Source organism: Saccharomyces paradoxus, chromosome XVI (genome assembly GCF_002079055.1).
Source record: "Saccharomyces paradoxus chromosome XVI, complete sequence".
Taxonomy (NCBI): domain Eukaryota; kingdom Fungi; phylum Ascomycota; class Saccharomycetes; order Saccharomycetales; family Saccharomycetaceae; genus Saccharomyces; species Saccharomyces paradoxus.
The window spans coordinates 797,731-824,696 of NC_047502.1; the positions used below are offsets into that span (position 1 = coordinate 797,731).

General features: G+C 39.3%; 13 protein-coding genes and 2 non-coding genes across 15 annotated transcripts; 9 read left to right on the forward strand and 6 right to left on the reverse strand.

The window, feature by feature from the left end:
* Positions 1–693: 693 nt before the first annotated feature.
* On the reverse strand, positions 694–1,608 carry SPAR_P03910 (bifunctional triacylglycerol lipase/ester hydrolase; the record flags this gene model as incomplete). The annotated part of the gene is made up of 1 exon (XM_033913997.1): positions 694–1,608. One exon carries the CDS (start codon positions 1,606–1,608, stop codon positions 694–696), a length of 915 nt encoding a protein of 304 aa, XP_033769888.1.
* Positions 1,609–1,898: 290 nt separating this feature from the next.
* On the reverse strand, positions 1,899–3,185 carry SPAR_P03920 (uncharacterized protein; the record flags this gene model as incomplete). The annotated part of the gene is made up of 1 exon (XM_033913998.1): positions 1,899–3,185. One exon carries the CDS (start codon positions 3,183–3,185, stop codon positions 1,899–1,901), a length of 1,287 nt encoding a protein of 428 aa, XP_033769889.1.
* Positions 3,186–4,957: 1,772 nt separating this feature from the next.
* Positions 4,958–5,479, forward strand: NCE102 (Nce102p; the record flags this gene model as incomplete). The annotated part of the gene is made up of 1 exon (XM_033913999.1): positions 4,958–5,479. The coding sequence occupies one exon, from the start codon at positions 4,958–4,960 to the stop codon at positions 5,477–5,479; it is 522 nt and encodes a 173-aa protein (XP_033769890.1).
* Positions 5,480–6,071: 592 nt separating this feature from the next.
* Positions 6,072–6,686, reverse strand: SUE1 (Sue1p; the record flags this gene model as incomplete). The annotated part of the gene is made up of 1 exon (XM_033914000.1): positions 6,072–6,686. One exon carries the CDS (start codon positions 6,684–6,686, stop codon positions 6,072–6,074), a length of 615 nt encoding a protein of 204 aa, XP_033769891.1.
* A 378-nt stretch (positions 6,687–7,064) lies between these two features.
* URN1 (Urn1p) lies at positions 7,065–8,429 on the reverse strand (the record flags this gene model as incomplete). The annotated part of the gene is made up of 1 exon (XM_033914001.1): positions 7,065–8,429. The coding sequence occupies one exon, from the start codon at positions 8,427–8,429 to the stop codon at positions 7,065–7,067; it is 1,365 nt and encodes a 454-aa protein (XP_033769892.1).
* A 230-nt stretch (positions 8,430–8,659) lies between these two features.
* Positions 8,660–9,213, forward strand: MAY24 (May24p; the record flags this gene model as incomplete). Its single annotated transcript, XM_033914002.1, has 2 exons — positions 8,660–8,664; positions 8,796–9,213. The coding sequence occupies 2 exons, from the start codon at positions 8,660–8,662 to the stop codon at positions 9,211–9,213; spliced, it is 423 nt and encodes a 140-aa protein (XP_033769893.1).
* Positions 9,214–9,530: 317 nt separating this feature from the next.
* Positions 9,531–10,163, forward strand: PIN3 (Pin3p; the record flags this gene model as incomplete). The annotated part of the gene is made up of 1 exon (XM_033914003.1): positions 9,531–10,163. One exon carries the CDS (start codon positions 9,531–9,533, stop codon positions 10,161–10,163), a length of 633 nt encoding a protein of 210 aa, XP_033769894.1.
* Positions 10,164–10,473: 310 nt separating this feature from the next.
* Positions 10,474–12,324, reverse strand: NCA2 (Nca2p; the record flags this gene model as incomplete). The annotated part of the gene is made up of 1 exon (XM_033914004.1): positions 10,474–12,324. The coding sequence occupies one exon, from the start codon at positions 12,322–12,324 to the stop codon at positions 10,474–10,476; it is 1,851 nt and encodes a 616-aa protein (XP_033769895.1).
* A 472-nt stretch (positions 12,325–12,796) lies between these two features.
* On the reverse strand, positions 12,797–14,665 carry TPO3 (spermine transporter; the record flags this gene model as incomplete). The annotated part of the gene is made up of 1 exon (XM_033914005.1): positions 12,797–14,665. One exon carries the CDS (start codon positions 14,663–14,665, stop codon positions 12,797–12,799), a length of 1,869 nt encoding a protein of 622 aa, XP_033769896.1.
* A 1,435-nt stretch (positions 14,666–16,100) lies between these two features.
* Positions 16,101–17,498, forward strand: TDA6 (Tda6p; the record flags this gene model as incomplete). The annotated part of the gene is made up of 1 exon (XM_033914006.1): positions 16,101–17,498. One exon carries the CDS (start codon positions 16,101–16,103, stop codon positions 17,496–17,498), a length of 1,398 nt encoding a protein of 465 aa, XP_033769897.1.
* Positions 17,499–18,090: 592 nt separating this feature from the next.
* Positions 18,091–18,888, forward strand: CUR1 (Cur1p; the record flags this gene model as incomplete). The annotated part of the gene is made up of 1 exon (XM_033914007.1): positions 18,091–18,888. The coding sequence occupies one exon, from the start codon at positions 18,091–18,093 to the stop codon at positions 18,886–18,888; it is 798 nt and encodes a 265-aa protein (XP_033769898.1).
* Positions 18,889–19,642: 754 nt separating this feature from the next.
* Positions 19,643–19,715, forward strand: SPAR_Ptrna15A. The gene has a single exon. It is a non-coding gene; the product is annotated as a tRNA-Ala (tRNA).
* A 606-nt stretch (positions 19,716–20,321) lies between these two features.
* KRE6 (beta-glucan synthesis-associated protein KRE6) lies at positions 20,322–22,484 on the forward strand (the record flags this gene model as incomplete). Its single annotated transcript, XM_033914008.1, has 1 exon — positions 20,322–22,484. The coding sequence occupies one exon, from the start codon at positions 20,322–20,324 to the stop codon at positions 22,482–22,484; it is 2,163 nt and encodes a 720-aa protein (XP_033769899.1).
* Positions 22,485–23,103: 619 nt separating this feature from the next.
* On the forward strand, positions 23,104–23,174 carry SPAR_Ptrna16G. The gene has a single exon. It is a non-coding gene; the product is annotated as a tRNA-Gly (tRNA).
* Positions 23,175–24,031: 857 nt separating this feature from the next.
* On the forward strand, positions 24,032–26,740 carry GPH1 (glycogen phosphorylase; the record flags this gene model as incomplete). Its single annotated transcript, XM_033914009.1, has 1 exon — positions 24,032–26,740. The coding sequence occupies one exon, from the start codon at positions 24,032–24,034 to the stop codon at positions 26,738–26,740; it is 2,709 nt and encodes a 902-aa protein (XP_033769900.1).
* Between the last annotated feature and the right edge of the window lie 226 nt (positions 26,741–26,966).

Below are 26,966 nucleotides of genomic sequence, written 5' to 3' on the forward strand. Positions count from 1 at the left end.
GTATTTAGTACAGAGTCAACATAAAAAATTAAAAAGAATTATGTGCATTTGCTCAGTTTGTTTAGCAGATTTATATATTTAAGACGGAGAAGTAGTCCTGCCATCATGCTGCTCCAGCACAGGAGTCGTATATGTGATGAGCTAATGATTAAAATTAGAGAAGCGAAATCATATATGCAAGCTAACGCAACAGGGCTGTAAAGAATACAAGCTTTGTTGCCTTGGTACCAGCATCAAGCAAATTGCACATTTACGACTGTATCATGAAGTAGGGATGAATGAGGTGTTTCTGATGACACACCTCTGAGGAGCTTTTCTTGAGCTCGTTTCTGTGCCACTTTTTTTTGTTTCCGCGGCTAAGCCGCGCAGACCGATAATACTCGCTTAGTTGCACATCAAGCCAAATCTCTATAAAAAAAATAAAATGTCCCCAAACGACGCTGACCCTTTATTCATCGTTATCAAAAAGACAGCTTTCCTGTGTACTCATACGAGAAGCGTTGATGCCTCGCTTCCTTTTGTAGATATATACATATTTACATGCACACGAATGCAGTTATATGCGAGAACAATTTGTGAGATTATAAAGGTCTCGTAAACGTCGATTGTTGAGCGGTCGCTCCAAAAAAAGTGCTTCTATGAAAGCACACATTACCCTCTGTAATTCCATTGCTGATCAACCTTGCCATGACATTAAAAGAATGCATTAATGGCATATTCCGTATGCTTTACTACGAATGAATGAGGCATCTTGTCAGTTACATCAATTTTTAGGCGTTCTTGCTTGACTTTATCCTTATAGTAATTCGATAAATGCGATCTTGTATTGTCAGAAACCCAATGGTCGTCGCTACTGAACAGGAACCAAATAGAAATCCCGTTCTTTTCACAATAATTGATAAATTTATCCTGAAACTCCCAATTGGTAGTTATTTCTTCCATTTCCTGAGAAGCTAGTCCTAGAGATTGGCGAACAAACTGCCTATGAGTCAAAAATATTCTTGTGGACAACACAGCCTGATAGCCAGTGCTTCCACAGCCCATAAATTTGTCGATAATAAATCTTGAAAATCCTTCTGATAAAATCCAGTAAAAGAAAATATAGCTGAACAATGATACCACCTGAGGCAATGGGGGAATATAATGGAGTGCAGCTGTCATTTTGATACCCATCTCCGAGGTGTGAATGTCCATCACAGTTGGTGTAACGAGGCCGACTTTCTGTACAGAACCAACCAGTTTGTTAGAAAGGCATACTTTTTGTAAGATGTATGCCCCAACCGAATGTCCCATGATAATGATTTTTCTGTTTTCGTGTGAGAAATTATTAATTACCTCTACCTGATGATCTACTTGATCTTGTAAAGAAAATATTGGTGTATTAGAACTAGCGTTCAATGTCATTCCTGCATGAGATATACCAAGGATCTCCCAATCTGGGTGCTTCATATGTAGATGCTGTAACATTTCTTGGTAGTAGTACAAAAGTCCAGGATTACCAGGAATCCATACTAGTAGAGGTGCATCCTCGCCGCTTTTAGTGACTGCGGGTGTGATATTCAATATCGAGCACGGCAACTTCGATTTAGTATACTCTCTCACTGTCATTTGGTCACTAGAATTGAAAAGGAGAACAGTGGGGCAGTAGGTAGACTGTTTTCTTCCGTCCTCTAGTAGTTTTGGGCTTTGCTGCTATTGCAATGCTGTTTTTTTCTTACTGCTTCATGAACCCTTTCTAGTAGCGATACTGAACTTTTCGGGTAAGGAAGAAACCGTTAAGCACCAACGCAAGCAATTCAAGCGGTTAGATAGAAGAACTTATATCATATATAATGTTTAAGTATTACAATTAAACACTTTTATACATGAATAAATAATGTTCTATTTGCCTAATTTTGCTAATTTTCCAAGCCACTTAAAACTTTCAGGCTTGCTTCCACTTCTTGGACACATTGTCTAAAGTAAACTAGCTGGAAATTCTGGAACAGTTTTATTAAGCCTAGAATTTCAGAGCTGTCAGTGATTTCTTCCATTGTTTCCACTGCAACTGTAGTATTGGAGACAAATTCATCTTCCAATTTTTCCAATAATTTGTTTTCTTCAGATTCCTCAATCAGTGACTCATCATTTTGGTTGCTCTTTGAATTTTCTTTTGTATCTGTAGCACCATCGGCAGTATGCTCATTTGCTTCTTCCTTTGGTCCGTCTTCGGTGTCCTTTGATGTCGGTTTTTCATCCCCGGTAGAAGGAGTTTCATCAAAAGATGTGGTGGTGTTTGCGCTAACGTCCTTTGCGCCAACGTCCTTGCTGTGAGCTGCTTCTGCGGCTCCAGATTTTTGAGCCTCTAACTCTGCTTCTTTTGCTTTAACTTCATAACGCATGGTATCGAACTTGAGTCTTGATTCTTCCACTTTTCTGCGCAGTTCATGAACCTTCTTGAAGTCTTGGTTTATTAATGTTTCTAATTTTTTGTTGAATTCCTTCACCATCATAGAATCCATCTCTGCTTTCCCTTCATCGATATTTTTATAGCATGTCGACCACGAATCAAAGACTTTAATCAAACTAGACAAATCTTCATCGTCCTCCTCATCCTCTTCATCATTGTCCTCATCCTGAGCTTCTGTTGTCTGTGTAGTCTTATTGGACTCCTTTTTCTTCTTCAATTCTGCCTTTTCGTTCTGTTCCAAATTTTGAAATTCACATTCGCAGTCAACGGCGGCTTTTGAGATGGCTTGAGCAAAAGACCTTGGCAAAAAGGTATCGTCATGATTGGACCCCTTCTTTTTAGTGGTACTTTCGGATTTCTTAGAACCAAACCAGCCGTCTTTATTGAGAGACCACCAGTCCGAAATACTCTCCGTTAAATTTGGCGGATAGTCGTAGCCCTCTACTTCAAACGTTTTGGACACTAACAAAATTCTCTTACATACCTTCTCTAAAGAGTCGCTTTTCTTTTCCAGGAATTTGTATTGTGGTGGTAACTTACTTATATCGGATACAGTACCTAATGATTCTTGAACAAATCTAGTGCGCGATTTAATTGATAGTCTTGTTTGAGGGTCATTCAAATTTACATTTGCATTTGCTAATGCACTGTTCAAAGTGTCTTGGGTCTTGTGGGCAGCGGTAGCAATTGAATCGGTGATCTTGTTTAGAGAAAACCCCGAAAAATAACCAGACATTTTATTAGTAGAATGTTATGGTTTTACCTAACTTCGCTGGACGGATATATTGTTATTGGAACTTTTTTCCTTAATCATAAATACTTCAAGAGAAATGAAGGTCAAAAAACTGGAGGATATGTCCCGTACTAAAAAAAGCCAACTAGCATTTTAAAAGTGGACCATCCATCCTCGTTAAAAGCGATGCAGAGCTAACTCGATACACAGCTAATCGCGCATTCTTTACACAAATAATACTTAAGAAGTTTCGCAAAGTGCCCACTCTTCAACTGCAAGAAACTACACAATCGTAAAATGCGCCTCAATGCAGCGTTACAAGTTTCGCGAACAGCAAAAATCGTGTAGATAAGTTGAAGCAGGAATTGGTTTGCCCAACCCAACCTAATTTCATATATGAACATGCATGAAGTTGCACACTTCGGCGGAAAGGTATGCATCCGCCGCTCGAGGAGCCGCACATCTGAACTGCAATGCATGAAATGAAACAGCTTATCCCGTGAACAATTCATTATATCAACCTGTTGGACAAAGAGGGTTACAATTAGTCGTAAAGCTGCCTATCCGCAGGCTCCTTTTTTTCTCTTTGTTCTATGTTGCATAATTTTTCATATCTTTACCTCAAACGGATAGTTAAGAGCAGCCACAATATTTCCAAAACGTAATTGCTAAAATAGCGTAGCAAAAAACTCTTGTCTTTCCCACTTTCCCTACCTTAACCCTTGATGTTAACGCCGTTTCGCTCATCGGAACAAACCATACAAATAATTAAGCTTTCCGGCAGTGGTGGCAAAGGGAGCTGCCGAAAGGAAATACGCGGCTTTCTCGCGGAGCCCGATTGCCGATACAAAGAACTGTTGCCTCCTTCCGGCCCTTTCCATAGCCCTTCATTCATACGGTACTTGAATCACACCCTTGTTGAATTCCAACTACGTTCGATAATCTATCCTACAAATATGAACTCAATGCGCCTTTTGTTTCTAAATGGCCTTAGAAGGTCCTATGTGGCTAACTCTATTGCTAGGGGTCCGAATCTCGGATTATATATCATGTATGTATTACCCTGATGATTGACCGGATGATGTAAGGATGCATGTCCCTGCTGTTTTGGTATTTCCACATACGGATGGGGCCCCGAAAACACCACCCCCATCTTAACGGCCGCATCTGAGCATCGGCCCATTTGGCACACGCCCGTTAGTGACGTTGGTAGGGGCATTTCCCTGAGGTAGGCCCAAGGTTGCTTTAAAGGTCCATCGTAAACCCCTTGTCCGAGGACCTCTGCGTCATAATTTAAATGCCCAAAACGTAAAAGTGATCGCCCCCTCACAGAAACTAATGGGCAATTTGCTGCCTTACCGGAATTGACTAGAATTGTTTTGAATTTTTTTTTTCTTCCTACTTCTTCTTCCATCTCCCTCCCCTCTTCCTCACATATGTATACAGAAAAATCATACCCCTATAAAATCCTTGGCTCCAATCTTCTGTCAGATTTTCTTTTATAAAAGAGTCTTTGTTTTGTAATTAAGATACATTTTTTTTTCTTCTTCCAACGTCCTCTTTTTTTAAAGGAAATTTATCTTGTACCAATATTTTAATTGCAATTGATCAAGAAAAAATATAATTGAAAAGGTTTTACATTTTTAATTTTTCTCCTCATCGCGCTTTTTTAAAAGGATAAATAAACATTTCTTTAAAAAAACATTTTTATTAAGAAAAATCAGTCAGAAACACTTTTCTTCTCAAAGCATACCCAATAATAATATAACTCCACAATGTTAGCCCTAGCTGATAACATTTTACGTATAATAAATTTCCTATTTTTGGTTATTTCCATCGGTTTAATCAGTTCGTTGTTGAATACTCAAGATAGGCACAGTTCAAGAGTAAACTACTGTATGTTTGCTTGTGCATATGGTATATTCACCGATTCGTTGTATGGTGTCTTTGCCAACTTTATTGAACCATTGGCATGGCCACTAGTTTTGTTCACACTGGACTTTTTGAACTTTGTTTTCACATTTACCGCCGGTACCGTATTGGCTGTTGGTATTAGAGCTCACTCATGTAACAACAGTTCATACGTTGACAGTAACAAGATTACTCAAGGTTCCGGTACCAGATGTAGACAAGCTCAAGCCGCTGTTGCATTCCTCTACTTCTCTTGCGCCATTTTCTTGGCCAAGACCCTCATGTCTGTTTTCAACATGATCTCCAACGGTGCCTTTGGCTCTGGTTCTTTCTCCAAGAGAAGAAGAACTGGACAAGTCGGTGTTCCAACCATTTCCCAAGTCTAATTGAAGCGCACCAACTTAAATTATACGTTACTTTCAATTAAGAATATAATAAATGGACACCGTGAATAAATTAGGGAAAGAAGAAAGCAAATAAGAAAACTCCTTTTTTCCTCATCCCTTTCCGTCTTTCGGAAGAAATAAAAAATTATACCCAAGGAAAACCCGAAAAAAAATTGGAAAAAATACCAGAAAAAACCAACAAATCATAAGCGCTTTCTCATCAATGGCTATGAGAAAGTCTTATTTTTAACTAATATTATTATTATTATCATTCCCCCCCGCTTTCTTTTATTATAGTTTGTTCTTCTAATATTTTAATTTTTAATCTTTTCATACTATTCTTATATCTAACTAACTAAAGTATCCTTCTCTTCTCTGTCTAGTTTTATTTCACTACTTACTGTTGTGTTGATCTGAGTTCTGTGTATCTAGGTTTTGTTTATCTTCTTTTCATCTTACAGCTCCGCGCACGGCGTGACGTGGATTCCCAACATGAGTTCAAACCAGTTATAAAAAATAATATTCTGTTATTTATGTATGACGAATCGTGCAATAAAAATTATTTTCCATATGTAAATGCAAGTATCATTGTTTAATCCACCTTTTTTTTGCTTTTATGTGTTAATCGCACTTGCAGAGCTTTATCAAACGGTTTCAACTTTCTCATCATATATGAGGGCACGTTTTTCCATTCAGGGAAATATTCCATACCCATACTGGACGTAGACCACCAGTTGAATGGTAACAGTTCATTAGGTACGGTAGGGTTATACTTCCATGTACCGTTCACGCCGCCTGACATTATGCCGCCCGTTCCACGTTCACCAAACAATACGTTCTTATGCTTACTCTTATCGATCGTTTTCGCCTCCGCGTTTGCTGTCTCGTCCATTGTTAATAGCATTTGTAAAGATTTCTTCTTCTTGTCTCTAAACAGCGGGTTTTCCTTCACTGGGTACATGACTGGCCTGTATCCGCTGTACAGAATATCACGAGTTAGCTCCCTAGCTTCCAAATACTGTGTAGTAGGTACTTTGGGCAGTGATCTAAAATCATAGAAATGTACGTTTTTCAAAATTTTTGAGCTCCTTTGCTTGGCAATTTGTTGATGTTGTTGCCTTATGGGATTTACTAGTCTACTGTGAGTTCTTCTTTGCAAACTTACAGAGGAGAGGCCCCTAATTTTTGTTCTCTTCAATAAAATCATCCTTATTCGCAACTCTCGTAGGTCTATATGTATATGTATATACGTGTATGCGTGTGTGTTTTGTTATTCTCTATAATTCAACTAAAATGTACGTATATAGATACACACACATAAAAAAATAATTGTGCTATAAATAATGAGACACAAGAAACATTTAAAGTCCGAAAATTGCACCTGCTCTTATCATTCATACTTATACAAAGCGACTAGATACGATGGCGGAACCCGGGGCCCCAATCACTGGCAAAGAGCCTGAATACCGATAGGTACTAAGCCTAAAGACCTACTGTATTCTGGTTGCCATCACCACCCCACTCCCATCACGATTATACCAGGTGCGTAAGCTTAATCCCTCTTTGCTCCCCTGGTCTGCCCTTCTCATTCCGGATTTATCGGCGAGTTCCCCGCGCCCGCTGGGGTAAACCGGCCGGGCGGCCCTCCCTCGGCGGCTAGCCACCGCACCCAAACCGTGGTCTTATCCATGATGCCCACAACGTAGTAGCGTGGTTCCGTCAACACTATTGGACCCACACAACACCGGTGCTCAATGGTCAACAATACATCCTCCACACTACTACTGTCGGCGGGAGCATTTAAGAGTGCCAGCCATCGGCTGATAAGCTCTTTGTCCTGACGTAGCAATTCGATTGTTCCCGTAAAGTCACGTTCGTGATCCCGCAGACAATCCCAAAATATCTCTCTTCGCTGTTGTAAGTTGAATGTCTTATAATAAAACAGCAGTTGTGACACGAACTTGTCTTGCTCGCGCTTCGATGGTACATACTCCTTGATTTTGTACGCCTTGTATAACGCCTTTTGTTGTTTCCTGATATCTTGTGTGATGGTGTCGGGCGCGATTTTTCCCGCATTGGCAACGATTTGTGCCAGATAGTGGTATTTTGTTGGCTCTAGTACATCACTATCGTCTTCGCTATCATCTTCGCTGTCGCTTTCCTTAGCACTGGCATTGGAACTGTGCTCGCCGCACCACTCCTCGAAAAGGCCTTCACGAACAGCGTCATCTCTGATCTTGTAAAAATCGGGATCGTTTTCGATTTTCTTGCTTTGCAGTGACCACGTGGAGAACTTGTCAAGTTTATACCTATGGAATAACTGGAAGAACAGATTGCGCTCGTCAATGTCGTCGGTATCAATATGATTCAGATCATCAATTATGCTAGCATCTTGGTTTGGGATTTGTTCTTCATCTTCTTCTTCTGAGGATGAACCATACCCGCTGACTAGCCCAGTGTGGCTTTCCTGTAATGGATGTTGTACGTCACCCGCCTCTTCGCTTATCTCACTTTTTCTCTCCACTCCATCTTGATTTCTTTTAAATAGGTCAATCTCTTCGTTCAAAGATTCGAAGATATTGTCAATGTCCTCCTCCCGCATAGCGTAACCTCTGGCAACGCCAATCAAGAGAACCAATTTCTCCTTGTCTAATGACTCGATCAATGCACCACAGTTACCGTCACTTTCTTGGCCGATGTCGTTTTTGAAGACCTTAGAGTCATTATTAAAGTAGAGTTTCGTACCATCGTTGCATATTATTAAGTACCAGCCATTAATCAGTTCTAGCGTAAATGTTGGCTTTCTCTCTATCTGGGATGCTTTCGCATTGCTCTCTAGGTTAGAATTTTTTTTTAAATTAGGTTTTTCCCATTGAGACTGTTTCGTTTTCTTATTGTAGTAGTACTTCTTACCTGCAGGAGTCTTGAATTCTTGCCATTCCCCATGCATGGCTGCTCTGTACTACGGAAATACCTTCTCTTTTTATAGTGCTCATCTGTATCTATTTTTGCATACTACTCTTACTTTTATTATTATATTGTTTTCTTCTCCCTTGCCGAAGAAAAAAAGAAACATAACGGAAGTCGAAAATATGAAAAAATAGAGGCTCTTTCTTTTCTTGACATGTCTGCAGAAGATAAACACTGCCAGCAAGGTCAGTCCCAATTTCCTGCCATAGGATGAGGTATGTTGTTCATTATTACACGTAAGACTGCCGCGGCTGGATGCAACCATCGCTGTGGCTTAAGCAAATAAGAAACACAAGACTAACAATAAAAACGTCCGCTTTTCTGTCGTATGGTTCTCTGTATTCAGATCATTTGTAACAAATAATGATATACCTGTTGGCTATGTAACACCAAAATTCCCCTCATTATACTGGCCCATCAACAACTCGAAGTACAACACCGCATTCTTGTACTATATCTCTGATATTTGGAAATTTTCGCTGTACTGGACTTTAATCTTTAATGGCGTATTTTATGTTGCTGCTGGTTCGTACGCCAGCTTGACTCATAGAAAGAAGGCCGGAAGTATATGGATATTCGTCATGTACGTTATTTATGGCGGCGTACAGGGCTTGACTACTGGTACAGTCATGGGGTTCTTAATAGGTGCAATCTATAGATCTGGTCTATTCTCCATGTCTACATGGGTTCCACTTTGCTGCGCAGTAGTCCAAATCCTCTTCGATGTGGTGCTAGGCTATTCAATGGTTGGTTCTGTTATGTGAAAGCTTGGCAAGAATAAACAAGAAGCTGTATAGCAATTCGATAATAAGTTTAGCGGCAACTTTCAGGCGAGGAAGTTTCATACTTCGGCATGAGGAGAAGACTACCTTTTCTTCAAAGGGCTAGATTGTTCTAAATGCTTCTTTCACTATTGTCTTCATTCGTGCAGCGTGATTAACCGAGCCTCCTTCGAGGTGGGGATGGATACTGTAAGCTGCATATATAGTTGAACCTAAAATTCGTTGAGACAATAGACAAGGTGACCACATCGGTGCAAACACCATAGCAAAAGGAAAGAAGGCAATCTGATATTCCACAAATGTCGGCTTCATTGATTAATCGCTCCTTAACAAACATTAGGACAGAACTAGATTTTCTAAAGGAGTCAAATGTCATTACAAATGACGTTTTCGACCAAATAAACAAGAGCTTGCCAGTGAAATGGGATCCTTCCAGTGCACCTCGCAACGCCAGCACAACATCTTTGGAATATGTTGAAGCCCTTTATCAATTTGATCCTCAACAAGATGGTGATTTGGGCTTAAAACCAGGTGACAAGGTCCAACTTTTGGAGAAATTATCTCCAGAGTGGTATAAAGGTAGCTGTAACGGCCGCACTGGTATTTTCCCAGCAAACTACGTCAAGGCAGCTTTCTCTGGCTCCAATGGACCATCAAGTCTTCCCCCACCTCCACAATATAAAGCTCAAGAACTACAACAAGTCCCCACGCAAAATAGTGCCACATCATCTTACCAACAGCAGCCATTCCCTCCACCTTCCACATACTATTACCAACAGCCTCAACAGCAGCCGCAACAAGCTCCTCCTCCTCAACAACAACAACAGAGCTCTCATAGCCATTTGAAGAGCTTTGGTAGCAAATTAGGTAATGCTGCCATCTTTGGGGCAGGTGCTAGTATTGGGTCAGATATTGTCAATAATATCTTTTAAGCCGTTATTTCTCTTTGTTTCATTTCATTCAACTGTTCTTCGCTATGGCAAATGCTTTCCTTTTGATATCGTTGTTCTTTAGATTATTTTATGAGTATGAATTTTATATAACTTTTTTTCTTCTTTTTTTTAGCAGATATATCGTATACAGAGGATTATAGTACATCATCTTTGTGAATCGGCAATCTATTCTTTTCAGTTAAAAAGTTGTCGAATTTGCGTCGTTTTCTTTTATATTAAGGTATGTACAAAAAATACATGAAGAATATATTCAATATTTTCCTTTTATTTTTCCTTAGCCGGCTGTACGCTAATGAATTAAAAACCTGCCGTATACATGGCATATTCTGTTGACGACGTTTATATGAGCTCTGGAATCAAGGTTGGTATCCACCAGTTCCTCGACGTCCCTAAACCATTCTTTCCTTCTCGAGTGTGGAATCAAGAAACTTCCCAATTTGTATAAGTTTGAAACCTCAATCACCAGTAGACCTTGATTTAAGTGTTCCTCATCAGCGTCCGCACCCTGGTTCGAATAATTCAAAACTCTTTCTACATTATTCAGACTTATACTTATTTGGTCCCTGTATCGTTTCTCATTAGACCACACGTTGCCCAACCTAACAAACCTTTTCAACGCCACAATAGATGAATATAGTATTACTAAAGCAGGGGATAATGCTACAACTCCAAATACCAATTGTTGCGACTTCAGCATTTTATCAATGCCATTCAAAGCCATAGAGCCATCGACTTTTGTTTTTTGGAGTTGAATCAATAAAGATCTAACTAGTCCACCCGTAGCTATATTCTTTATCGGATGATGTAGCTGTGTTTCATAAATTTCCATAAATTCGGTCAAATCACCATGTTCAACTTTAGTACTTAATAGAATAGGGTCTATGGGGCGGTTAGACGTCGAATCACTATTATCCACAACAAAACTAACAATCATTCTGGTAAGAGAATCCATGTCAGAATTTAAAGTCTCTTGTGATGTGACTGAAATGGCGCTTCCTTCATCATGTTTGACAGTAGACCAAACCTGTTTCAAAGGTGTCCATAACCAGTTTAAGACTAGCCCTTTGGCAAAGTCAACAACATTAGTTCTAATAAAATCTTGAATAAGGTATCGGGAATCCCATAAAGTCATAATAGATGACGGTCCATACAAAAGACATAACAAAATTGGAGGCCAGTATCTAGTCAATATACTCGGTTTAGTGAATCTTTTTAAGGGGTGAACTTTATGAAACTTGGCCGAACATTGGACCACATCTATTAGGTTCGAATCAGAGACAGCTAATCCAAAGAAGTCCTGTAGAGACTGTAGACGCCTTTCGGAGTTCGGTAAATGCACTTCGGAGGATGTGCCATTTTCTTCTGGTGGTTGATCGAAGTCAGCAATTAACCGCCCCAGTTTGATAGTATAATGCTTTGATGATTGAGTGATCATATCAAGCCTTTCATGGACTATACCGCGCGGTATATCTGAAACCAAGGAAGCTATTTCAATGGGTTTCTTCGGTAACCCAACAAACCTGAAGTTCCGAACCACCATAAACTTGTTTATTCTTGGACGTACTTTTTCTAGTAAATCAACCGACAAGGCCTTCAGGGACCATTTTTGATGTGAGAGGTTTTTCTTATTTATGTCCTTCCAAATAGTTTGAGATAATAGACGTACGGTTGATGCTGAAGTTTGTATACAATAAAGAAATGACTTAAAGATTGAATCACTAATCGTCTTGTAGTATTGTTCAGCTTCATACACGGCAGGTAAACCTTGGACGCATTCGTTGGTAACAGAATAATAGCATAATAATATAATGTACTCAAATATGGCCTGGCTTACAAGATACTGTAAATCTCCGTCTTCAAAGGATGAGGGATCTGCAATGTTCTTGCAAATATTGTATAGCAAATCAAAAGGCACAGAACAATAAGAGTCAATATTGTCAGTTTTGATTGAAATGCAGACTTTTTCAACAATTGATCTGATCTCTTGTAATTGATCTTGTAACCTACCTAGCTCTTCATTTTCTTCACGTACATCTTGAATCAGTCGTTGTTGTGAATCTAGTGCAACCTCTCGTAATGATTCCTCTAATGAATGGCTTATCTCCTCAAAAGATTTGAGAATACGCCTATTAATAATCATTTCAAATTATTAATTAGGGCACCTGCGATTTTGCAATAGGACCGTTATGTTGGTCTTTGTTGCTATTACTGAGTTCCCTAATGGAAAAGAATGCCGGCCTTTTACTAGCTAAGTGGGGGTCAATCAAATTTGAATTCTTCGGTCAAATGAGGAGGAATGTAAAAGGCCGAAAATAAAGCCATCGCGTAAGCACAAGAAGAATGATTTTAAAAATTCCAGTTTCCAATTTAAGTTTTTTTTTTTCTATATATATAATTTAATAAAAGTTACTCGTAGTTTGAAGGTCAATACATTTGTTTAGAATAGCAATAGATAAAAGAACAATAGAGAAAGAATGTAAAATACGTAAAAATATATGTACATTACTGTCGGATAATAGGTTGAATGCATGTTTGATATGTTTGTTTATATTTTTATCATTATTATTACTATAATTTTTGATTATTATGCTCGATTCGTAAAATCGTTACTCTCATTCAATACTATCTATAGAGTAATCTTTCTTGGACAACTTATGTCTCAAGCCTTTACCCCAGTAAGAAAATGCAAAAGGTAAAGCAATCATTGCAGTAGAGATGAAAGCTAATAACCAAGAGCCCCAATGCAAGTTCAATTTGTGATACATTTGAATGGTGAACAATGGGAAGGCAGCACCACCAGCGGATCTTAGGAAAACCTTTGTAGCCAAAGCACTGGATGCGTATTGGACGTAGCAATCAATAATGTAATTATTCAATGAATAATAAATCAACACCATACCGAAACCAAAAGCTAAACCAGCTGAAGCTGGGCCAACCCAAATAATATGTTTATAAGCGGTGGCACCCAAGATCCAAAGAGCAATGGCAGCAAATGGAGCACCGATCTTGGCACCCAACAAACGATCTTCAGGAGTAGGTTTACGCTCTTTGACAATTTTTAGGTACTTGTTTTCACAGTAGAAAGTTGTAGCCAATGCCCAAAGAGCACCAATAACAATAGGAATAAACATTAAACCCACAAGATTGTCTTTGTAGCCATATAATTCACCAAAAATGACAGGGAAGGCAAAAAAGAACGCATATAATAGAGAGTAAATCAAACACACATAGAAACAAGTGGCGACCAGAACAGGTTCAGTGACAGCGAAGTATAGAGGTCTTAACAAACAGGCTCTCATCATTTCACTCATACTGACACCTTGGGCCTCTTGTTCAGTCATAATCTTAGGGTTACCAGTCTCTTTTCTTAATCTAGCGGCCTTTCTCTTTAAGATGACGGGAGCGTATGTTTCTGGAATAGCAGAGGATATGATCCACATAACACCTGCAAAGGCCATATTTACCCAAAAGATCAGGTCCATACGGCCGGTAGAAACGGAAATAAAACCGTTAACTAATGGGCCAACGACGGGACCAACATAAGGAGCAAAAGCAAAGAAGGCAATGGCCTTACCTCTTGTTTCACTTGGGAACATATCGGCAATAGACCCACCAACTAGACATAGACCTGAAGATGACCAAACACCACATAGAAATCTACAAGCTAAAAGACAACCTAAATTGGGGGCTAAAGCGCAAGGAATGTTGAAGATGACATAAAGACCCATAGAGACAAAGTAGGCGACCCTTCTACCGTAAAGATCACTAACAGGAGACCAAATCAAAGGGCCCAGTGAGAACCCAATAACCATTAAAGAACATGATAAAATAGCGGCTTCCATACCAACATGGTACTTCTTTTCAACGGTTCCTAACCCACCACTGATGCAAGCGGACCCGTAGGCAACGCAAATAACTAAAATGGACAGCAGAACGGTGTAACTCCAACGAATCCATCCGGGCCAGTTGTGGGGGTTTTCTGGATCACCAGTGACAAAAGTAACAAATTCAATCTCCGGGTCTAGGTCTGGCGCTTCGTCATTTGCACCGCTAGAGTCGCCTTCTTTACCCTTTTCATTGTTATCACTTTCTAAAGCATCTTCATTAGAAGAGGGCGAAGAGGCACCATCAATCTGCCTAGTTCTCGTACGGGAGATCGCAGTAGAGGTTCTACCTATGGAATGTAAAGTAGCGACAGGAACCAACCCTGTAGGGGTTTCTAAAGTATATTCCTCAGGAAAAATCTTATTCTTGCTAGATTGAGGAGCGTTGACATCAGGGACGGGGGCCTTGGAGCTCACACCCATGTCCTGCAATGATTTCACGGTTTCCGTCCGAGTCAACTTCAGTTGATTAGGGGCCATATTGGATTTAGATCCATTCTCTGAAGGAATATATTGTTGCGGCTGCTGACTTTCTACATCAGACAACGAAGATGTTTCGTCTGAATTAAACGAATTTATGGATTCCTGTCTGTTCATCTCTGTTTATTTTTGGCTAGAGGAGTACTAATGCAAATTAAAATAATGAGGTAAGAAGGGAAGAAAAGAATTAGTTATATTAGAAAACTAGACCACGAAATCAGTAGTGTAATTATGGGTATGACAATTAAAAGATTAAGCTGAACGAAGAAGAAAAATAAAAAGACGATTAGATCAACACACCTAGACGAAAAAGAGCAAATACCTGGTTATTGTATTCACTTCGGAGAACAGGTTATAACAGGACAGTTGACAATTGCTAAGTTAAGCAGATTACAAAGAAAAATGTTCTTAGACAAAAGAATATAAATTTAAAAAAAATCAGAAAAAGGGTACGCGCAAGAAGAGATTAGGATGGTTGAGCAGCGAACGATTGCCAGATATATAAAAGAAACGAGCCAGTTTTACAGCGTTTAACGCAGATCCAGAATGAACAAAATGCATTAGGAAAAGATGAAAAAAATGGCTCTATGAATCAGGGATCATCAAGGCTGCCGGAAACTACGCCGTTCTGTTTTGTTTTTGTATTTCCTTTTTCCATTTTGGGTGAAATCAGTGAGCTGTTCCGATCCGTTGGGCGAAGACATTGCCGCAGTGATCAAGCCCGGCTAGTCCGATCGGGCTCCAGTAAACCCCTCGCCAAGTACAGAGAAGCGAATTTAGAGGTCTGGCAGATTGTGCTCACTGCTCTTTGCACACAACGACCGTACTTTGCACGTGGCTGCAGACACATTTTGTATGGGGAGAATACTTGATTATATAAATAGCTCTGTTTTAAATGTTACCCGCCAAATGTTCTCACCCGGCTCCGCGGTATTTTTTTTTTTTAATTTTCAGACCCACAGAAAATCCGCGTGGCCGAGGCGCTTATGTATGTTATCATATTGCCTGTTTGAGATATGCAGGATCAGCATAGCATGCCTCTAAACAGATTGTGGGTCAGTCAATTAAGTTGCTCTTTTGGGTATACGGTTTCACCGGACCGTCGAGAAATCGTATAATGCGTGCCTCAAAGCAGTGGCCGTTCTCGGAAAAATAAAAATAGTTTATATCTCAATTCAGTTACATGGCTATGACGGAAACGACAAAATCAAATTGAAACTCAGAAAAATAAAAAAAGCGCATTATTAAAGTTTCATGACTCCGTATTCCCAGTCCTACGTGTAAATAGGAAGGAAAAAAAAAAGGAAGAACCCTTCTTCTAAAGGAAAGCATAACTCGTTACACATACGACGGATGCGAGATATACTCTCTACGTAGTTGTACTAGCCGAATGAAAATGAAAAAGTTCCGAATATGTAAAATTGAATTTCTCTTCTTTATAATAGAACTGACAATTGAGCTTTCCTTTCCTTTCGATGTCACCGTCGAGAGTAAAGAAGACGGCTTTGATAAAGAACAAAATAGGTAAAGCAAACTTCAAATCAGTTAGCGAATGCATTGCGTACTAGCGCGAATATTTTTGTGGTTCTTTATAGCAGAGGTTAGCGTCATACAGGCGCTCGTCCTTCCACCTTTGGAAGACTATGATCCATTAGAGCCTTTGATGAAAAGAGATATGTCCATGAGCCAGCAGAATAAACTCCAATTTCAAGGTCAATTGCCGCCCATACTAAATCCCGCTGATGTGACAGATGACCAAAGGAGTTTGCATACTCCCGGGAAAATCCCGACTTATGTCATCGATCACTGTCCCCTAGTGCACCTGTATAGCGAAGAGAAATATTGGCCGTCGGACATTGCTGAGTATGTTCGAAACTTCCGGATTAAAGATAGAGACGGCAATTCCATGCCCACTCACAAAAATTTGACACTACATGATTTGAAAGCGGATTACTACGCGGATTTATTTGGTAACCAGACGGAAACCCATATCCCCAGTAGCGAGGTATTTTTAACCAGTTTGGATGATTTCGACAAGGACCCTAAATGGTTACTAGGCCATCCGCCGGAATATGGAACAGGCTACAACTCTAAGGCGCCTGCCGTTCTAATTGTGGTCGACAAGGGAAACGGATGGGTCGATGCGTTCTGGTTTTTCTTTTACCCGTTTAACCATGGTCCTTTTATTATGGGCCAAGGTCCCTGGGGCAATCATGTCGGTGACTGGGAGCACTCTTTGGTTCGGTTTTATAACGGTATTCCAAAATATTTTTGGATGAGTGCGCATTCCAGCGGAACAGGCTACAGGTACGAAGCTGTTGAGAAATTCAAGAAACTGCGGAAGAGGAGAGATAATGACGATGGTGAAGATACTATATTGGAAAGACCGTTGATTTTCAGCGCTAGAGGCACACATGCTAATTATGCGTCTTCTGGGCAACATGCTCACGACATTCCCTTTTTTTTCATGCCCCTGAGTGATTTTACAGATCGTGGTCCCCTCTGGGATCCATCTCTGAACTTTTACTCCTATACTTTTGATGGTAAAACTGTGACGCCTTCCACAGAAAGAGAAGAATCTCTGGGTTTGGATTGGTTGCATTTTCAGGGTGGATGGGGCGATCAACAGCTACCAGCTCGGGATCCTAGACAGAAATGGTGTTTAGCTCAATGGAAGTATATCGGAGGTCCTCGTGGCCCTCTGTTCAAAAAATTGGATAGGTTGAACCTATGCGGCGGTGTGAAAAAATGGAATATTTGGAATGGCGGCTGCCCCGCAAGAAGATTAATTAAGAAGGCAGAAGGATTGGACGCTGAAGCGACAGACCTTATGGGTGACAATTGTGGTATCTTACTCTATAAAATTAGACCAAAGTGGCTAAGAGGAATTTTAAGATTTTTAATGTGGAGAGGTATACTCTGCTCTCTTATGGAATTCTTCACCAATTAAAGAAGAACTTTATGTCAATAAAAAAAGCTCTGATTGTAATATAATGACGAATTTTGATTTTTAATAGCATCTAATAATAATAGTTAATGATTAATAATTAATACTAATGTTTAATGATCTGCACATGATTTTATGTATATGTATCTTTTTTTACAGCGTTTTTACCACTTTATCTCTACTAAATCTAAACAAAAAACACAAATACAAAATTTGGCGAAAAAATAGCGGCAAGGATAGAATAGTAACAGAAATTAACGTTCGTCAAACTAACACCTATCTCTATCTTATCTATCTATGTCATTATCCTGCAATTCCTTCTGCAATTGATAGCGCCACACTTCACATACGAAGTAGAGCAAAAATCTGCTTCCCGAAGAACGCGAGAGAACCTCATAGAAAAAAGGGAACTTTCCTACTCAAAAAAGTAAGAGAAAAAGAGTTGCGATATATCTTCTAGCCTTTTTTTTTTCTAGTTTTCCTATTTTCTAGATTTGAAAATCTCCTTTATAAGACACAGTAATACTTTCCCCACCCCTTGTCCCCTCAACACACTGAACTTGATAGGACTGGTCGTAAAGCAGAAAACAGACTGATGGCTGCCGCATGCATCTGCCAACCTAATCTTCTTGAGATCAATGTATCTGATGGACCACTGGATATGATCCGCAAGAAAAGAAAAATACAACAGCCGCAACCAGGTCCATTTCTTCGAGAAAATAAACGCCAACCCCAATTTTCTGTACGAAGGGTAAACCACTGTTACATAATATCGCTTTATAAAGAAATCACATGCCAACTCATTACAGAAATTATTAAAAAGAAACTATCGAGGATTTGGGGAATAGTATACATACCATCTTATGAACTGATATCAGATAATCACGGTAACCAGCATTATGTAGAACAAGGTGTCGACGAAGATAGGCTATCCTCTGAGATTATGGAAAAACTGAACCCCAACAATATTGATTTAGAGGCGACTCAAATAGTGTTTGACGACTATCACTTAGAATCATCCCGCTTGACAAACGGTATCATCATTTCAAGTTCAAGTGACCGTTTCCTCAAAGAATTCTCTTTTAATAATACAATCGACGGTAAATTTAAAATCCGTGGGACAAGCATGTCCGCAGATAGCTTTGGTAAGATTTATGGTGTCATGTGGATTGAAGTACCTTTCAATGGCAACAGTTCACCGAATGGTAGCAGCATTAGCGGGTTTTCAACGTCCCAGAGTCAAGTAGAATCAAACGACATTGAGCAGGAAATAAGAGCTTTTAATATTAGCCGAAGTAGTCAAGAAAGTATTATCAAAAAGGAAGTATCCAAAAGATTGAAGGGGCGAGGAGAAATATGCGACCATGAAAATTACAATAAGGCTACGAATTGAGAGTCACCCTGAAAAATTTGCTGCTTCCTCCTCTATCACAAATATTACATATTCTAATTCTAATTCTAAAATTATAGATAACAAAATTGATAAATTCAGTAGAAAAAATGAGGTAGTATTATGCATTTCAAAAAAATACTATTGTCTCTGTTCAAGGGCGCCTGAAGCCTAAAAAAATTAGCGCATCGCTAATAGCGCGTTTTTGTGCCAGTCTAAGAATGTTTATACCATAATAACAAAGGGGAATGTTTCCAGTTTCATATGAAAAGCCGGTATTCGTACTCCTCAAAATTTGTGTGAGAATAGGTGAGAATATTGAGATAATTGGTGGGATTTCATTCATGATAAAAGTATCTATTATTAGGTAAACAAAATATAGTAGAATTTCTCCTCGAGAACTAGGAATTCAAGAAAGGGAATTGATAATTCTACATAACAACAGCATCATTTATTCTTTCTTTTTATATTGTTGTCATTCACTATCCTATTCTTGCTTTTAATCTTCCATTTAATTTGACGGTTACTTCTCATTATTTATGTAAACTTCTTACACTGTATATGGTAGTATACTAGTGAGGTGAAGATTAGTCGAAAGACGATAGTTGATTCTTATTGCAATATTATACAGCAAAAAAAACCAAAGTATAGTTTCGAAATGCACCTTGAAGAAATCACAGGACAGGTATATTCCCACCCAAAGACACCAATGTAGCAGTATACCATCTATAAATATTTTAGTCTTCAACAAATTACCGGGCGTGTGGCGTAGTCGGTAGCGCGCTCCCTTAGCATGGGAGAGGTCTCCGGTTCGATTCCGGACTCGTCCATTTGTTTTTTACACTTTCTTTGTGGGATCGTGCATATGTAACTCGTACAAAGTTATTTTGAGTTTTTGTGGCTTAGTGATTTTCATTCCCCTCTTTTCTTTTTCCTCTCAGCCTGCAAGTGTGACGCGATCCGAAGGCGTTTTACCCGCAAAACGCCAAAGGCTCATCCTGAAGCGGTAAATTCTAGACTTCAGATCACATACGCTATTTGGACGTTTTTTTTCATAATCCTGATCAGATGAAAAGTTGACGCTATTTTTGGTGAACACAGAATAAAACAACTTCAAATAAAATTTAACTAGCAACGGTCGAAAAAACAACAACCGTTAAAATATTTTTGGTTTCCAGAAACACTTAAGAAACACGAACGGTTTCCTCTTTTTTTACTTTCAGCTCAAAGCTTTCGTATTACAACAAGTGCTCGAGAAAGCTGCATATTGTTATCGTTATTTGTCCTCTCATATTAGTGTTCGTTACTTTATTGTTTATAAATCTATTGTTGTTAGAATTTTTCTACTAAGGCAAGTTAGTAGTTGCACAACATTTTTCTCTCGTTAAATCATCTGAAGCCTACAGAACAGGTATATCGCTCATTCCTTTGCCCTAATGCCTTTAAGAAATCTGACAGAAACACACAACTTTAGTAGCACAAACCTGGACACGGATGGTACAGGGGACGATCGTGATCGTTCTGCTCTTTCTCCATCTCCATCTTTTGAACAACAGAATGACAACAATACCGACAACAATGCTGGTCTTACGAACCCTTTTATGGGGAGTGACGAAGAATTTAATGAGCGTGATGGAGAGTCTCTTTCTTCTTCTGTTCATTATCAGCCACAGGGGAGTGACTCTTCGCTACTTCATGACAATTCTCGTTTAGATTTAAGTCAAAATAATGGTGTATCTGATTACAAAGGTTACTATTCAAAGAACAACAGTAGAGTTGTGAGTACGGCTAATGATAACACATTTCTTCAGCCACCACATAGAGCCATAGCCTCTTCCCCTTCTTTGAATTCTAATTTGTCCAAGAATGATATTCTCTCGCCGCCAGAATTTGATAGATATCCCTTAGTAGGTTCCAGAGTCACTTCTATGACCCAACTGAACCACCATGGTCGCTCGCCAACATCATCTCCAGGAAACGAGTCGTCCGCATCATTCTCTTCTAATCCATTTTTGGGCGAGCAAGATTTTTCACCATTTGGTGGATATCCTGCTTCATCTTTCCCACTTATGATAGATGAAAAGGAAGAAGATGATTATTTGCACAATCCTGACCCTGAAGAAGAGGCAAGGCTGGATAGAAGGAGGTTCATAGATGACTTTAAATACATGGATAAAAGGTCTGCTAGTGGACTAGCTGGTGTATTACTTTTGTTTCTGGCAGCCATCTTTATTTTCATTGTTTTGCCAGCGTTGACTTTTACCGGTGCTATTGATCACGAAAGCACCGTCGAAGAAGTTACGTATTTAACTCTATATCAGTATCCTCAACTATCCGCTATTAGAACATCTCTGGTTGATCCAGACACGCCTGATACTGCGAAGACAAGAGAAGCTATGGATGGTTCTAAGTGGGAATTGGTATTTTCCGATGAGTTTAATGCAGAAGGCAGAACATTTTATGATGGAGATGATCCATACTGGACAGCCCCTGATGTTCACTACGATGCCACTAAGGATTTGGAATGGTATAGTCCAGATGCTTCTACTACTGTGAACGGTACCTTGCAGTTGAGAATGGATGCCTTTAAGAATCATGGCTTATATTACAGATCAGGTATGTTACAAAGTTGGAATAAGGTCTGTTTCACTCAGGGTGCCCTAGAAATTTCTGCAAATCTACCAAACTATGGTCGTGTTTCAGGTTTATGGCCCGGTCTTTGGACTATGGGTAATTTAGGAAGACCCGGTTATTTGGCTAGTACCCAAGGTGTCTGGCCCTATTCTTATGAATCATGTGATGCTGGTATTACGCCCAATCAAAGTTCCCCAGATGGTATTTCTTACTTGCCAGGACAAAAGTTAAGTATTTGTACTTGTGATGGTGAAGATCATCCAAATCAAGGTGTTGGTAGAGGAGCTCCAGAAATTGATGTTCTGGAAGGTGAAACTGATACCAAGATTGGTGTAGGTGTAGCCTCTCAATCCTTGCAAATTGCACCCTTTGATATCTGGTATATGCCTGACTATGATTTCATCGAGGTTTACAATTTCACGACAACAACCATGAACACTTATGCAGGTGGTCCATTCCAACAAGCCGTGTCTGCTGTCTCCACTTTGAATGTAACTTGGTATGAATTCGGTGAATATGGTGGTTATTTCCAAAAATACGCCATTGAATATTTGAATGACGACGATGATGGTTATATCCGCTGGTTTGTTGGTGATACTCCAACTTATACTATTCATGCTAAAGCTTTACATCCTGATGGTAATATTGGTTGGAGAAGAATTAGTAAAGAACCAATGTCCGTTATTCTAAATCTGGGTATTTCCAACAATTGGGCTTATATCGATTGGCAGTATATTTTCTTCCCAGTGGTCATGTCGATTGACTATGTGAGAATATACCAACCAAGTAACGCTGTATCCGTGACATGCGATCCAAGTGACTATCCAACATATGATTATATTCAATCGCACTTAAATGCATTCCAGAATGCAAACTTAACTACTTGGGAAGATGCTGGTTACACGTTCCCTAAGAATATCCTAACTGGTAAATGTTCTAGCTCGAAATTCAAATTATCTTCTTAAGCAGGAGTTTTGACGCTAAATTTACAAGCCCTTGGCTTTAAATAACTTGTTACAATGGTTGTAAAAAGTTATTTACAATGCATACATTTTTCTTTTAGGAAGAAATAAAATATAGAAGACTTATTATTCAGATCCGGTCATAAGAGGGAAATAAAGGTATACTAAGGCAAGGCGAAAATCCCATCTCTCGACGTCATTTTTTATTGTTTTTTTATGAAAGAGAACTCTACCTCAAAGATTGTTTATATAGGAATGCGCATCTGCCGCAAAACTAATTATTAGGATTTTTTTTTAAACAAATTGTTGGTATAAAAATCAACTATCATCATTGGCTAGTAGAATATTATCATTTCTACCAAATAAGTACGATATTTACGTAGAATTGGTGATTTCCTATCTCGGATTCCCATATCCTCGAGGAGGACCTCTAGTTTATACTATAAACATATAATATTTCCTTTACAAAAAAAAGAAGGCGCCTATTTCTCACAGATATTATTCATTCTATAAGGTAAACAATACCACTCTATTTTTCTCTTCCTTCCTCGTGGGTTACCTTGAACAGGAAGGAATAATGAGAATCACAAAATGAATCAACTCCTCTTTCATCTAATAGCAAGCGCAAGTGGTTTAGTGGTAAAATCCAACGTTGCCATCGTTGGGCCCCCGGTTCGATTCCGGGCTTGCGCAAGTTTTATTTTTGCGCTCTCCCTCATTGCTCTACATGATTCTCCAGGGTATCTAAGACAAAGTACGGGTTCCATTGACGAAAAAACGCACTAAGCAGCTCTGGAAAACTCGTAGGAACGCGACACTCATCGGGAATATGCTATTGCCTATACTAATTAGCTGACTAGTAAGGCAACTAACGAAGGTAAAACATCGCATAAACATCTGTATACGATCTCTTCTCCTGATAGACAATAAAATATACCCCGGTGCTTTCTATGATTATTTCCCACTGAGGAAAAAAGGCCGCTGCCCCACAGCGGGAAGGCCCTTCAAGGGGTAGCGGCATCTCCTAGTACCACTGTGGGGTGAAGAAGACAACGCTCAACGGAAGAGGAAGTTCTGCGAGATGCAGCCAGCAGCTTCGACATTTCAAGGATAGCATTCTGAGTTCACAAGGAACGCCTTCCCCAATTACCGTTATTGTATTTTTACTTTTTACATACTCTCGAGGAAATAAGTAAGGGGTGGATAATTTTCGCTAAAAAAGTTTCAGGGGAGGTTAATAACTACCATGTGCTTGCTACGAAGATAAGGAAGGAACACCGATGAATATGATTATATGTATAAAAGGAGCAGGAAGTTTTCTGTTGCTGTAAGACCAGATTCTTTGTGCCTTCCCTTCTTTTTGTTGTACCTTCTTGCTTGATTACGTATTAAGTACTATAAGTTTTTTTGCTTGCTGTTGTAATCTAAGTAAGTAAAGAGTTGAGGAGTTAACGTTTACTAAAAAGCTCCAAAAAAAAATTAGATCTTTTTTGACTTTTTTATATTGCAATTTCAACAAAGTAGCTGTTAACTTAATTTCTTTTTGAACAATGCCGCCAGCCAGTACAAGTACTACCAATGATATGATAACTGAGGAACCCGCCTCTCCACATCAAATCCCAAGACTTACCAGGAGACTTACAGGGTTTCTTCCACAAGAAATCAAGTCAATTGACACGATGATTCCTTTAAAGTCAAGGTCGTTGTGGAACAAGCATCAAGTCAAAAAGTTTGACAAGGCTGAAGATTTTCAAGATAGATTTATTGATCACGTGGAAACTACATTAGCACGTTCTCTATATAATTGTGATGACATGGCTGCTTATGAGGCTGCTTCGATGAGTATCCGTGACAATTTGGTCATTGACTGGAATAAAACTCAGCAAAAATTTACCACTAGAGACCCAAAGAGAGTTTATTATCTGTCTTTGGAGTTTTTGATGGGTAGAGCTTTGGACAATGCCCTGATTAACATGAAAATTGAAGACCCGGAAGACCCTGCCGCATCAAAGAAAGAACCAAGAGAAATGATCAAGGGAGCTTTAGATGATTTGGGTTTCAAGTTAGAGGATGTCCTAGACCAAGAACCGGATGCAGGTTTAGGTAATGGTGGTCTAGGTCGTCTTGCAGCTTGCTTCGTAGACTCAATGGCAACAGAAGGCATTCCTGCCTGGGGTTATGGTCTACGTTATGAGTATGGTATCTTTGCTCAAAAGATTATTGACGGTTACCAAGTAGAAACCCCAGATTACTGGTTAAATTCTGGTAATCCATGGGAAATTGAGCGTAACGAGGTACAAATTCCAGTTACCTTTTACGGTTATGTTGATAGACCAGAAGGCGGCAAAACTACACTAAGCGCGTCACAATGGATCGGTGGGGAAAGAGTTCTTGCTGTTGCATATGATTTCCCAGTTCCAGGTTTCAAAACTTCTAATGTAAATAACTTAAGACTGTGGCAAGCAAGGCCAACGACAGAATTCGATTTTGCAAAATTCAACAACGGTGATTATAAGAACTCTGTGGCCCAACAACAACGCGCTGAATCTATAACCGCTGTGTTGTATCCAAACGATAATTTTGCTCAAGGTAAGGAGTTGAGATTGAAGCAACAATACTTCTGGTGTGCTGCGTCCTTACACGATATCTTGAGAAGATTCAAAAAATCTAAGAGACCATGGACCGAATTTCCTGACCAAGTGGCTATCCAATTGAATGATACTCACCCAACTTTAGCAATCGTCGAATTGCAGAGAGTCTTGGTCGATCTAGAAAAACTTGACTGGCACGAGGCTTGGGACATTGTGACCAAGACCTTTGCTTACACCAACCACACTGTTATGCAAGAGGCCCTGGAGAAATGGCCCGTTGGCCTCTTCGGTCATTTGCTGCCTAGACATCTGGAGATTATTTATGACATCAACTGGTTCTTCTTGCAAGACGTGGCAAAAAAGTTCCCCAAGGACGTTGATCTTTTGTCTCGTATATCCATTATCGAGGAAAACTCTCCAGAAAGGCAGATTAGAATGGCCTTTTTGGCTATTGTTGGTTCCCATAAGGTAAATGGTGTTGCTGAATTGCACTCCGAATTGATCAAAACGACAATTTTCAAAGATTTTGTCAAATTTTATGGCCCATCAAAGTTTGTCAATGTCACTAACGGTATCACGCCAAGAAGATGGTTGAAGCAAGCTAATCCTTTCTTGGCTAAACTGATCAGTGAAACTCTTAACGATCCAGCAGAGGAGTATTTGCTGGACATGGCCAAGTTGACCCAGTTAGGAAAATACGTTGAAGATAAGGAATTCTTGAAAAAATGGAACCAAGTCAAGCTTAATAATAAGATCAGATTAGTAGATTTAATCAAAAAGGAAAATGATGGCGTAGACATCATTAATAGAGAGTATTTGGACGACACCTTGTTTGATATACAAGTTAAACGTATTCATGAATATAAGCGTCAACAACTGAACGTCTTTGGTATCATCTACCGTTACTTGGCAATGAAAAATATGCTGAAGAACGGTGCTTCCATTGAAGAAGTGGCCAAGAAATATCCACGTAAGGTTTCAATTTTTGGCGGTAAGAGTGCTCCTGGTTACTACATGGCTAAACTAATCATCAAATTGGTCAACTCTGTTGCTGACATTGTTAATAACGATGAATCAATTGAGCACTTATTGAAGGTTGTCTTCGTTGCTGATTACAATGTTTCCAAAGCTGAAATCATTATCCCAGCGAGTGACTTGAGTGAGCATATTTCAACTGCTGGTACTGAAGCGTCAGGTACTTCCAACATGAAATTTGTCATGAACGGTGGTTTGATTATCGGTACTGTCGATGGTGCCAATGTGGAAATCACAAGGGAAATTGGTGAAGATAATGTCTTCTTGTTTGGTAACCTGAGTGAAAATGTCGAAGAGTTGAGATATAACCACCAATACCATCCACAAGACTTACCATCTGGCTTGGATTCTGTTTTATCCTTTATTGAAAGTGGGCAATTTTCTCCAGAAAATCCAAATGAATTCAAGCCATTAGTTGACAGTATTAAATATCATGGCGATTATTATTTGGTTAGTGACGACTTTGAATCCTATCTGGCCACCCATGAGTTAGTAGACCAAGAGTTCCACAACCAAAGGTCAGAGTGGTTGAAGAAGAGTATCTTGAGTGTTGCCAACGTCGGTTTCTTTAGCAGTGATCGTTGTATCGAAGAATACTCTGATACAATCTGGAACGTCGAACCAGTTACTTAGTCAGGAATTTTTTTCTTTTCACTCCCTTTCCCCTCATTTTTAGTTAACGTTGTTTCTCTTTACTTCTTTTCTTATATAAAACGCCTTTAAAATAATCGTTATCGGTTTTTTTGGCACTTTTCTAAATGGTATATATGATATTACAGGAAAATTTAGTTCTTTTCACGTTGCAAATCAGAAAGGGATAATCCTTCGTAGAACTAAGCATCCTGAATTTGGGTGTACA